This window comes from Emydura macquarii, unplaced genomic scaffold, assembly GCF_026122565.2.
Source record: "Emydura macquarii macquarii isolate MOO-44397 ecotype Brisbane River unplaced genomic scaffold, CSIRO-AGI_Emac_v2 contig_1043, whole genome shotgun sequence".
Taxonomy (NCBI): Eukaryota; Metazoa; Chordata; order Testudines; family Chelidae; genus Emydura; species Emydura macquarii.
In genome coordinates, this window is record NW_027131180.1 from 12632401 (window position 1) to 12645971 (window position 13571).

The following is a 13571-nucleotide window of genomic DNA, read 5'->3' on the forward strand; positions in this document are numbered from 1 at the left end:
TGAAATACTGATATCTAGGCTATGTCTAAACCTTGCCAATTTCTGTATAACATCTCTAAGGTATGGTCTGTATTAGATCTGATCACCCAGATCACAGCCCACTCGCTTATGGCTGCTCAGGTGTGCCTCAAACTGTTAGGACACAGCAGCATGTTCCTACATGGTGCAGTACGCATGGCTATGCGTCAGACCCCTGCAGATGTGGCTGGTGTCAGTCTACTCTGCGAGCAGACGCCATTTGGACTCAGTTCCCACAATTCCATCAACGTTCTTAGCTTCTCTGGCTTGGTCAGACCCGTGTTCCATGATGGAAAGGGTACCTTTTGTGGCCCCATGGCCAACAATGACCCTGGTGTCGGACACATCAGACTTGGGGTGGGATGCCCACTTCAGCAGTCTCTGGTCCCATGAAGAATTGTCCCTTGCATATAAATGTCAGGGAAATCAGGGTGATATGCTTGGTCTGAGACGTATTCCTCTCCCATCTCTCAGACAAGATCATGTAGGTCTTGACAGACAATACGGTCTTGATGTTTTATGCCAACGAGCAAGGGGGAGCCTGATCCTCAGCCCTGTGTCAGGAGGCCTTCCAACTGTGGGTCTTGTGTGCAGCACGCCATTCATTTAGAGGCCTCACACCTCCCGGGAGACCAGAATTTGTTGGCGTATCACCTCAGCAGTCCCTTTCCTCTCGCCATGAGTTGTCTCTTCACTCGGAAGTAATCAGTGTCATCTTCCAGAGGTGAGGGACTCCCCAAGTGGGTCTGTTTGCCACCAGACAGAACAGGAAATGCAGTTGGTTCTGTTCAGTGCAGGGACTCAGCAAAGGCTCACTTTCCAATGCCTTTCTGCTATCGTGGGCGGACAACCTGCTGTAAGTCTTCCTACCAATCCCCTTGGCTCACAAGGTTCTTCTAAAGATCAAGAAGGGACAAGGCGAAAGTTACCACGATGGCCCAGCTGTGGCCATGCCAGCACTGGTTCAGTATGCTGCTTGAACTCGCATCGACATCCCTGATAGTGCTCACACCCCATCTGGACTTGATTTCGTAAGATCTCACAGCTTGTTGCTCCACCCGAACTGAACCTCCTTACCTCTGATGGCATGGCAGCTGCATAGCTGAACCCTGCTCAATTCAGGTCAAGCAACTCTTGCTAGGTAGCAGAAAACCCTCCAAATTTTGGTTAAGTGGAAGCATTTCATTTGTTGGGCCTCTGAATTGAATCTTTCTCCATCTCGGTCTTCCCTGTGATCCATCTTGGACTGTTTGCTCCACCTGAAGCGCCAGAGTCTGGCTCTGTCATCGGTCAAGGTTCACCTGGCAGCCATCTCGGCCTTCCATCCGCCGGTTCAGGGCAAATCAGTCTTCTCCCATGAGATGATATTCAGGTTCTTCTTTGAGTGCTTGTTCATGTCCATTCAGAATTAGTTGTGTGCGCCACATGCACCGGTGCCGGAAATTTTTCCCCTAGTGGTATCCGTAGGGCCGGCTCTAGTATACTCTGCAGTGGCGCACGTATGCATTCATATATAGGGTTCTGCTGACCCCCTTCCCTCTCAGTTCCTTCTTACCGCCCATGATGGTGCTGGAACACACACTTGCTTCTGCAAGTTCTAGTATTCCTAGTGGTTTCTTTGTATTTCTAGTGTAGATAGTTGTTGTTTAAGAGTTTATCTGATAGTTAATTGTTTACCCAGGTTGGGGCATGCCCTGATCCCTGGATTTTAAACCCTGTGCTGCATGCAAGAAGCCCATGCCATTGAGTGACCTGCACTAGAGCTGTTGAAGTGTCTGGGAGAGGCGCATCTTTGTGAAAAGTGTAAGATATGCAAAGGTTTTTGCCCTTGAGCCAAGAAGGACCAGGACATTAAACTTAAGGCCTTTCTAATGGAATCGGCACTTAGACCGGTGTCAGAGCCACAATCAGACTTGGCACCCAGTACGGTGGTATCAACCAGGAGTGCTCCCCCGGTATTGGCACCCTCACGGCACTGTTCGATGTTTCTGGCACTGAAGAAGAAGAAAAAACCAATTCAACCCTAAGAACATCTCTGCCCACAAGGGCATTGTGCCCGACTCCCGTACCACCACTAACTCTGGGGAGTGGCAAAGGCCCATGCTGTTTATAGATCCCTTCTACACCTGAGGCAGTCCAGGCAATGAAAGACCTGTTGGCCTTGCCAGTACTGCTTACACCACAGGAGAGTAGAGCAGGATACCGAGGAACTGATGCCCCGGCCAAGGGTCAGACCGTTCACTGATCTTGCAGTGGTCGCCAGAGTCCTGGCACCATTCCCCAGAACCGCATCAACATAGGTCAGAGTCGAGTCTTCAGTCACCGGACGTCAGGCACCGGTCACTGAACGTCAGGCACCAGTCTGAAGAGCGTCAGCATCAATCTTTGGAACACTGAGACTGAGTCTCCAACACTGCTTGGCGAGCTCCCATGGCAGATCTCCGAAGCTCCGGTACCGCAAAAGTCTTTATAAAAAGCCTAAAGGCAAGACATGCTCAAGGCACAGACGGTGCTCATGTTCTCTGCACCATTCGTCACCGGAGCCCAGATGTTTGAGAAGCATTGTGGAGAAACTAGCGGCATTGGTGCCCCCATAGTCACGAGCAATCAGCTCTTCGGACTCGGTGGAGGAGATAATCGTTCCCCCAAAAGAGACAAGCCCCCCAAGCAGCCCACTGGATTCCCCATGCTGCTGCAGATGGGAGGGTGGCTGCAGGGGCAGTGGCAATTTTGGAATCGGTGGGGGTTCCCTCAGGCACCATTCCATACACTCAGTCTGTGGACGCCTCAGTACTGCAATACTCAAAGCGCCCAGCTGCGGCAACCGACATAGATATTGGGTCGGACCGGGAAGACTCTCTCTCAGGTAGTCCCTGGGTAACCACCACAACCAGGGAGGAAATTCCAGCTCCCCTTCAGATTCCTGCCTCCTCATCTTCCTATTCTAATGAGGAGGTAGCGGGCCCCTCTCACACCACCCCACTGGACAACTACAGGGCGCACCTGGGCCTCAAAATAGAGGAACTTTCTGAGCCAATTTATGAACTCTTTGGCATCCTAACATCTGCAGCTCCTTCTAGGGTAGCCCTCCCAGTACATGAAGGGTGCTAAAATTCACAAAGGAGCTGTGGCAAAGCCCAGCCTTCCTGCCCCTCACATCCAAGCAGGCAGAAAAACATTATGTGCCCACCAAAGGGCTTGACTATCTGTACACAGCGCCCATCTCCGGTTTCACTAGTTGTGGCGGCAGCTAACAAGCATGACAAGCAGGGGCAAGAGGCCAAAAAATTAGATTTATTTGGTCACAAGGTATATGCAACAGCTAGCCTACAGCTGAGAATGTCCAATCAGCAAGCGCTTTTGGGACAATACCATTATAATATATGGCAGTCACTGGAAAGGTTCGCCGGCTCCCTCCCACAGTCCTCCAAGCAGGAATTTGAAGCAATCCTGGAGGAGGGAAGAGCAGTGGCCAGAGCCTCCCTGCAGGCGGCATTGGATGCAGCAGACTCGGTGGCACGCGCAATAGCCTCCGCGGTGTCGATGAGGACACCTGACTCCAATCGTCTGGTCTTTCCATGGAGGTCCAGCAATCCATCCAGGACCTTTTATTTGATAGCTCAGCCCTCTTTGCGGTCCAGATCGACTCCAGGCTGCATGGGCTGAAGACTCAAGGGCTACTCTGAGATCATTGGGTCTCTGTACCCTGTCCTCATCCAGGAGGCATTTCAGGCTCTCTCAGCAACAGCGTTTTGGGGACCAGGCCCAAGTGGTGCCCTCCAGGAGAAAACAAGAACTATAAACGCCGTCGGGGCTATTCGCAAGCCTCTGTCTTGAGATCAGGGCCGAGCCGCCATCCCTCAGGGGGAAGCAAAGCTGTTGAAGGTGCGCCTGAGAGCAACCTATTAGACTTTACTCAGGATCCAGATTCCTGGTTATTTTCTTCCTGCCTAGCCCCTTTTCTCCCTCCTTCGAGGACCATAAGAGACCACTGGGTTCTAAGCACAGTGGCTTCTGGCTATGCCCTCTAGTTTCTTTCACTTCCGCTTTCCCACCCTCCCTTCCCATACATCTTCACGGACCCCTCTCACGAGCAACTCCTTGTTCAGGAAAAGCAGGCCCTATTGCATGTGGGCAAGGTGGAAGAGGAGGTTCCTGAAAGATTGAGGGGAAAAGGTTTCTACTCCCTTTGCTTTCTGATCCCAAAGGAGGGTTCAGGCCCATTTGGGATTTACGTGCTTTGAACAAATTCCTCAAGAAGTTGAAATTCCGTATGGTCACCCTGTCAGCTATCATTCCCTCTCTGGATCTGGGCGACTGGTACGCTGCTCTCGATTTGAAAGACGCTTATTTTCACATTGCAATCTCTCCGGGCCACAGGAGATTCCTACAGTTTACTGTGGACGCTCAACATTACCAATTTGCTGTCCTCCCGTTTGGCCTCTCCACCACACCGCGTGTGTTCACCAAGTGCATGGCGGTAGTGGCGGCCCACCTCAGGCGCGGAGGAGTGCGGGTTTTTTCCTTACTTGGACCACTGGCTGATCCGGGGTCAGTCAAAGGCGCAGGTCCAACACTGTATCGAGATTCTTAGGGGCACCTGTCAGTCCCTGGGCCTGTTAATAAACTAATAAAAATCAATACTTACACGAGTTCAAAAGATAGAGTTCATAGGGGCAGTCCTGGACTCGACTCGAGCCAAAGTGCTCCTAGCAATGTCAGAACTCATAGCCCAACTAGCAGTTCACCCCTTCACCATGGCAAGAGTGTGTCTCAGCTTCCTGGGGTACATGGTCCGTCACGCCAGGATGCAACTTCAGCCACTCCTGTTGTGGCTTTCCACAGTTTACTCCCCATCCAGACACTCCTTGGACAGAGTACTCTCAATCCCCCCACATGTACTTACTTCCCTGTCATGGTGGATGGAACCTTGACACTTAATGGCAGGAATACCTTTTGTGGCACCGAGGCCGACCCTCTCGTTAGTGTTAGACACTTCGGCCACGGGCTGGGGTGCCCACCTCAGTGCCCTAAGGACGCAAGGTCTTGTGTCCAGGGAGGAGTTGTCTCTCCACATCAACATCAGTGAACTCGGCAATTCGTCTAGCCTGCAAGGTGTTCCTACCACACCTCTCCAATAGGCAAGGGGGAGCCAGGTCTTCAGCCCTCTGTTGCGAAACCTTGTGCCTGTGGAATTTTTCTGTAAGCCATAACATCTACCTGGAGGCAGTTTATCTACTGGGGTTAAAAAATATGCTAGCTGATTGTCTGAGCAAATCGTTTTGCTATCAATACGAGTGGTCTCTCCACCAGGAGATAGCAAGCCGCATTTTCCAAAGATGGGGAACTCCCCAAGTGGACCTCTTTGCGACCAGGGAAAACAAGAAGTGCACTCAATACTGCTCCTTCCTAAGGTCGGAGGATACCTCCCAGGAAGACTCTTTTCTCCTGTCGTGGTTGGGAGGCCTCAGGTACACTTTTCCCCCTATACCTCTCATACACAGAGTCCTTGTGAAGATCAAGAGGGACAGAGCTCAGGTCATCCTGATAGCCCCAACATGGCCCAGACCGCATTGGTTTGAGTTGCTGTTGGAGCGCTCGGTGACCCAGCCATGGTTGCTCCCATTGAGACCGGACCTCCTTTCTCAGGACTGGGGCCAGCTGCTCCACCTGGAGTTGGCTACTCTGCAGCTGATGGCATGGATGCTTCATGGCGACACTGCTCGACCCACGTTCAGAGGATCCTTTTAAAGAGCAGGAAGCCTTCTACTACGGTGTCTTATGTAGCCAAGTGGAAACGCTTCACCTGCTGGGCAACGAGTCAAAATGTTTCGCCGACAAAATCCCCTATTCAGGTGATCCTAGATTATCTGCTCCATCTAAAGCAGGAAGGCCTGGCTGCCTCATCTGTTAAGGTGCACCTGGCAGCGATTTCGACCTTTCACCCTCCGATCCAAGGCAGATCAGTTTTTTCCCCTCACGGGATGGCAACCAGATTCCTCAAGGGCCTTGAGAGACTTCTTCCTTCGCTACGGGACCTGGTCCCACAGTGGGATCTGAACTTCATCCTCTTGAGGCTTACGGCTTCACCATTTGAGCCATTGGCTTCTTGCTCCCTTATGCACCTGTCCTGGTAGCATTCTTGGTAGCAATTACCTTGTCATGAAGGGTCTCTGAACTAAAAGCCCTAACTTCAGAGTCACCATATACAGTTTTCTTCAAAGACCCAGCTGCAGCTTCAGCCTCACCCAGCATTCCTGCCAAAGGTTGTTTCCTATTTCCATGTTAACCAGGACATATTTCTGCCAGTGTTCTATCCAAAACCTCTTGGATCCAACGAGGAGAGACGTCTCCACTCCCTTGATGTAAGGGGGGCATTGGCTTTCTACATTGACAGAACCAGACCTTTCTGCCTTTTCACGCAGCTCTTTGTTGCTATTGCTGACCGGATGAAGGCACACCTGGTGTCATCCCAAAGGATCTCGTCCTGGATTTCAGCCTGCATTCGGGCCTGTTACGAGCAACCAGGGATCACGCCCCTGACTTCCCTGTCTGCCCACTCCACAAGGGCACAGGCATCCTCAGCAGCCTTCTTGGCACGTGTACCCATTCAGGGCATATGTAGATCCGCTACATGGTCCTCGATTCATATGTTTACGTCCCACAATGCCATCTCACAGCAGGCGCAAAACGACGCTCAGATTGGCAGAGCGGTGCTGCAATCATCACGTTTAAGAACTGCTGGTAAGTCACCTAATTCTGAATGGATATGAGCAAACACTCGAAGAAGAAAGAACAGTTACTTACCTTGTAACTGTTGTTTTTCGAGGTGTGTTGCTCATGTCCATTCCACGACCCACCGTCTGTCCCCTCTGTCAGAGTTCTGGCAAGAAGGAATTGAGAGGGAGGGGGGCTGGCAGATCCCTATACACAAGCGCATACATGTGCCACTGCAGAGGGCACTAGAGCTGGCCCTACAGATACCACTGGGGAAAAATTTCCAGCACCGGTGCATGTAGCGCGCACACACCTAATTCTGCATGGACATGAGTAACACGTCTCAAAGAAGGTAAGTAACTGTTCTTTCCTCAAGGGTTGAAAAGGCTCTACCTGCAGGTTTGCAACCCGATTCCTCCATGGGACCTAAACCTGGTTCTGTCAAGGCCTACAGGGCCCCCCTTTGAGCCTCTGGCATCCTGTTGTCCCCTACTACTCCTCTTGTGGAAGGTCACTTTCCTTGTGGCGATTATTTCGGCCAGAAGAGTCTCCAAAATCAAAGCCCTGACTTCAGAACCTCCTATTACGGTGTTCTTCAAAGACAAGGTCCAGATATGTCCCCACCCAGCCTTTCCACTGAAGGTGGTGTCACAGTTCTGGATCAATCAGGATATTTTTCTGCCTGTCTTTTTTCCAAAGCCTCACAGCAGTGATGAGACAAGGCAGCTACATAGTTGAGATGTTAGACAGGCCTGGCCTCCTGTATCAATAGGACTAAGCCCTTCCGCAAGTCTATGCAGCTTTTCGTCACTGTGGCGGACAGGATGAAAGGACTCCCAAGATCTCGTCCTGGATTACCTCCTGCATCTGAGCTTGCTACAAGCAGACAAAAGTCCCGCCTCCGGCTATCGTGACAGCTCTTTCTACGAGAGCGCAGGCGTCATCAGCGTTCCTTGCACAGATATCAATCCAGGACATCTATAGGGCCATGACATGGTCATTGATCCATTCCTTCGCATCCCACTATGCCATCACTCAGCAGGCCCATGACACAAGTTTTGGGAGTGCTGTGTTGTAAACAACACATCTGTGAACTCCTAGCCCACTTCCAGGGACATTGCTTGTGAGTCATCTTACATGGAATGGACCCTGAGCAAGCACTTGAAGAAGAAAAACTGTTACTAGCCTTTCGAAACTGTTGTTTGTGATGTGTTGTTCATGTCCATTCCATAACCCACCCTCCTGCCCCTCTGTCGGAGTTACCAGCTAGAAAGAACTGAGAGGGCGGGGGTGACCAGTAGCGCCCCTTATACTGGCACATATGCATGCAATCCGAGAGGGCACTAGAGCCGGCCCTACGTATACCACTGAAGGAAAAATCTCCAGCAACTGTGCATGTGGCATGCACACATTTAACACAATATGGAATGGACACGAGCAACACATCTTGAAGAACAACAGTTATGAAACAGTTTTTCTCAGACACTGAAGATTGATAATGTGTGTGAAGTGACTTGAAAATGCATAACGTGATATGTATAAAGGTTAAACATTCATCCAGCTATAACTCAGTCTTGAAATTCCCCTTTATAGGAAAATGGATCAAAAAATAGTGGTGGATTGAAATTGCTTGAACCAATCTCCAGAGGAAGACTAGTGCCCTAGAATATTCCAGAACTGCCCTGAATGATCTTGAGGCATGATCTTTTATCATGATGCAAAAAGAACCGCAAACCTGAGGACTTACTATTGGCAGAATTCTTTGCAATGAAGCAATGTTTGGCCTTTCAGTAGTGTAGACCAAAGACTTATCTTCTGGATTGAATGACCAACTATTTCTACTGTCTATTTAATTTTGTGTATTAGAGAGACAAGGTGGGTGAGATATTTTTTACTGACCAACTTCTGTTGGTGAGAGAGAGACAAGCTTTTGAGGTACACTAAGCTCTTCTTCAGGTAGGTGAGAGACGAGCTTTCAAGCTACCTAAGGAAGAGCTCAGTGTACCTCAAAAGCTTGTCTCTCTCTCACCAACAGAAGTTGGTCCAATAAAAGATATTACCTCACCCACTTTCTCTTCAATATCCTGTGATCAACACATCTACAAATTAAAACGTTTTATTAGCAAATGTTTAAGCACAAAACAATAAAGCGATAGTCAAGGTTTAAAAAGCACAGCAATACAGCATCCGGGGATGACACGCAGTGGGGGGGAATGGGGGCTGATCGAGGATGAGCTGTGGCCCGTGGGAGAGGCTGGGGGTGTGCGGCTTGAGGGTTGCAGGAGGGTGTGGGGGGAACGCTATCCAGCGTGGAGGGAGCGTCTCTGGGAGGCATTGCCAGGGAAGGCAAGTGAGTCCATGCGTGGGGGTGGAGGTCTGGGGAGTACCGTGGCCTACGGGGGGATATGTGGGTTGGGGGACGCTATCCATGGTGAAGGGGAGCCCTGGGAGGTTGAGGAGGGAGGGGCCCTGGGGGGCATTGCCAGGGAAGGCAAGTGAGTCTGTGTGTGGGGGTGGAGGACTGGGGGTACAGTGGCGTGCCACCGCGAGGGGGGGTCCCTGGGCGGCGTTTGCTAGGGAGGGCAAGTGAGTCCCTGTGTGGGGGTGAGAGTGGAGGTCGGGGGAGAGGCGATAGGAGATACATATGTGGGCATGAGGGCACATTTCAATGCAATGCATAGTAAAGTCATTGGAGGCAAGATCCAGCAGGGAAGAGAATATATAGGTCCATGAGGGGTGAAATGACTCTCATTAGTCCAGTGTTCCTTATGGTCGACTGGTAGGTCCGTCCCGTCTTCTTCCGCGGCGAGTGAGTCCGTGCGTGGGGGTGGGAATGGGGGCCTGGGGAGGGCAGTGATGGGGTGGGGTGGGCTGCAATATCCCGGATGGGGCGTGGTGATGTTGGGCTTAAGGGTTACAGAGAGAGATATATATGGGCATGAGGGAGCATTTCAGTGTACAGTGGGGACATTGGGGGTATGGTTCAGTAAGGAGAATACATAGGTCCGTACGGGGTGAAATGTCTCTCAGTAGTGCGGTGCCTCTCACGGTCGGTTGGCGGGCCGGTCCCATCTTCTCTCGCGGTGGTCTTTGCGGCGTCTGTAGCTGCGCCCGCCATACTACAAACAACAATGAAAGATATCTGATTTTGTGTAAACACACACACAATTCATTAAAGGGGTGAGATGCTTTGGGGTCCTGTTTAGCTCATTACAGCCTATATGACCAGGTTGCATCAGTGACAAACATCACGTTCCATCTCCAACTTTCTAGGAAAATTCACCTTTCTCTTCCAGATGAGGTCATGGCCACAGTGCTGCAGAAATTTGTCATCTCCTGGTTGAATTATTCACTGTCAGAAGCTGAATATGTAAATAATGCAAAGGTTCCAGCTTGCACAGAATGCAGCTGCCCTCTCCTCCATGGGATACTTTTCCATAAGTACATCACTCCTGTGCTTCACTCCTTCCACTGAATCCCAATCTCCTTCTCATGCTAATTCAGGGCCTTGGGCCTGATTGTCAGTGCCACTATGGGATCATATCCCAGCTACATTGGAGACCATATCTACCATCTCTGACATGCCAAGGCATATAGACTCTTGGACATTGCAAATCACAAAGCATAGAAAGAAGCATGTCAGAAGCATGAGTTAAACCATTCTTGGTCAAGGTGACCCAGCCAGTGAACAAACTTTTATATAAGATAGGTCTAATCAGTAGTGTGACCACATGTAGGGAATGCTGCAAGTCCTTTGATAAAGCTTTTCTGCCACAATCAACCCGTTCACCCTGCCACCACAAAAAAATCCTCAATAAAACTATGGGGGGGGAAAACCCCACACTCAAATAGTGCTTCCCATACCAGGGAAATGGAGAAAAGCCAAAGACTTAATGAAGTTGACAAAGGTACCTCACACTATACCAGCAATGAGCCTGGAAGGTGTTCCGGTAGTATGGTGATGAGTATCAGTGCTAAATCTGGAGAGCGAGGTCTTGCTGTGTGTTGGTATATGAACTTTTACGTAATATTAAAAGTATTGACTCTTAATTTTTTTCCCAGGGAATTAACAGTGATGTCCCTTAACTCTACCTTTTTGGAGGCTGTTTTTACACTTGCTAAGGAACTTAGATTATTTTTATTGCATTATCTGTGATGATTTGTCACATTCTAATTAAGATACAGGTCATTTATTTTAAATACATAATCAGATTTATTCTCAGATTGTTCAAATCTATCTTAAATTCTTAACTTCTGGAGAAGATCAAAATATTTGCCTGCAGTTGTTTTTCCCTTAAAAGGCTATGTTTATAGTAGACTAGCGCTTCCCCACCCTTCTTCCCCACTACAATTGTGAGTTTTTCTATTAATTATACATTTATGATAAAATAATCATTTGAACACTTGAGTGTCTGTTTCTGAGTGTATGTACTCCATCTTAATGGGAAAGGAGTGAATATTTTTCTTTTGTAGAGTGCTATGGAACATTCCTGTTTCTCTCACTTCAGACCCAGTAGTTGAAGCTGTCTTAGAATTTCATAGAACCAATTTTTGTTTTAACTATTCCATTTTAAAAGGGCTTCACCTTATACTAGTGTGCTGCATGAAAAATAACATTTAAATAGGTATTGAGCTCCCATGTGTGTATTTATTGAATGGAAACTGTTCAGGAACTGCCATTAATGTTAGAACTTTTTTGTTTTCCAGGCCTATGATAACTTAAGTTTGAGTGATCATTTGCTGAGAGCAGTACTAAATCTTCTTAGAAGGGAAGTGTCTGAACATGGGCGCCATTTGCAACAGTATTTCAATCTGTTTGTGATGTATGCCAACCTAGGTAAGCAGTTTATGAAATATGCTTAATGTTGTGACTGTATGCACTTTCTTTTTTTTACACATGCAGTGTGGTGACAATCACTGTCATTCTTGACATGCTGCTTTCTGATTGGCTTGTAGTGATTACCTATTTTGTGCTTCAGTCAATTAGCACTGTTTATCCTTCGAGTTTTTTAGTTTACAGTCATTTGATGAATAAGCTAGTCCATGACTGGATAAATCTCATTCATTTAAAATATCAGTTTTTGTGGTCAGCAATCTGAATGACTGATAACATATATAACTATCATTAAGTACAATGGTACTATAATGCATGTTTATTCTGCAGTAACGATCTACTACTTAGATCACTTTTGATTCTGATTTTCTCCCAGTTTGATACAACTGGGCTCTACCTTTTTTCCTGCAAAGTATTGGAGGCAATTCAGACGTGGCTGTGGGGCTTGGCTATTCCACTTACACAAGATTGTCTCCAGAAGTATAAAATAAAGATAGCAGTTTAGCACACATGCCTTTGTTCATTAATGTCCTATCTTGAAAAGCTCACTTTGGGAGAAATAACAAGTAAAATATCTCCCCTCCTTCTTCTCCCCTTTCTTTTAGAGGATTAACATTTATGAAGCTTTTCCAACATCCTAGAATGAGGATAACCTGAGATCCTCAACATATTAAATGCTAAAATCTTGACCAGGTTTCCCAGATCTTGGGGTTTCTAGACCTGGAGCACTAAAGTATATCCACAGGAAATATAATCAATGCTCTGAAGATTTTCTGAACTTAACTTCAGAGAGAAAAGAAATGACACACTGACTCTTCAGGACTTCCTAGCATCCTCTAAGGATGAAGCATGCACTAATTCAGTCAAACAATACAAACATGATGGTATATCATAAATCCAAAAGGGCACAAAACTCAAATATAAATGTCAGAATAATGCAGATTCTTTCCAGTGTGGAAAGCTAATCCACATAAAACACAAACTGAAACTGGCTAAGCAGTCAGTATATGTACAACTTGGAATGATCCCTGAACAAAGAAGAGCTCTCACTGATACTCAGAGCTAGGCTGTCTCCAAGTTGACCTATTTGCATTCCAGCTGAATGCGTACCTGGTCTTTTGTTGCAGGCAGACAAAAGATCAGTGAAAACTGCCTGTCATGTAGATGTCTGAATCAGCTTTTCTACACTTCTGCCATCAGGAAAAACCATTCAGAAGATTAAAAGTAGGAAATGATGGTTATTTTTGTTGTTCTCATATTGGCCAGACAGCCATAGTTCTCTAGTGAGCTCTCTCAGAGGTCTCCACTCCTAACTTTCCAGTAGGCAGGATCTCCTTTCTCAGGGCTTGTTCCTGCGTCCCAGCCTGGCAACCTGAGTATGACGCAGTGGCTTTTTTAGCAACAAGTCCTAAAGAAAATAGGATACTCTTCCAAAATAGGTGAGATTCTGCTTGTCTCATATGGCAGATCTTCCCCGCCTTGTCCTAATGCAAGACAATTTTTTTCCTACTTGTGTCACGAAAAAAATCAATCTTAGGAAAGAAAGTGTTTCAGTTCTTCTGGATTTCTTACAAAATGACTTAGATCTGTGCCTAAGACCAACCACCATCATTTCTCATGTCTTCTTGTAAACAATGTCATAAATGTAAGCACATCCAAGTATCTGGTAGAGCCCACTATGTGGTTTCAGTGTTGGTTAGGTCAGCACATCTATCCAAATCAACAGTTAATCCAAACTTCTCTACGTAGTATTTGCTAGCTGTGCTACAAGCACTCGCAATTCATCCAGTCTAACCAGAGAAATTTAATTACTCGTACTTGTTCTCCATAAATCAATCGTCTTGTTTGAAGTCAGATAAAGAGACTGAAATTTATTTAAGACACAAACTTCACTGAATCTTCTATGAAGACAAAGTAGTTCTTCGGAATTATGCACAACAGTGGTTTGACACTTCTTTTCTTCCATATCGCACAGGAAGTCACTCATTTTGTTTTCTCAAAT

The 13571-nt window shown here is 47.6% G+C and overlaps 1 protein-coding gene across 1 annotated transcript in view; it reads left to right on the forward strand.

The window, feature by feature from the left end:
- USP9X (ubiquitin specific peptidase 9 X-linked) overlaps positions 1-13571 on the forward strand; it is a 255793-nt gene that overhangs the window by 220340 nt on the left and 21882 nt on the right. The window contains exon 38 of the mRNA XM_067545137.1: positions 11443-11572. Within this exon, the coding sequence (XP_067401238.1) occupies positions 11443-11572 (130 nt within the window). The remainder of the gene's footprint in view (positions 1-11442; positions 11573-13571) is intronic.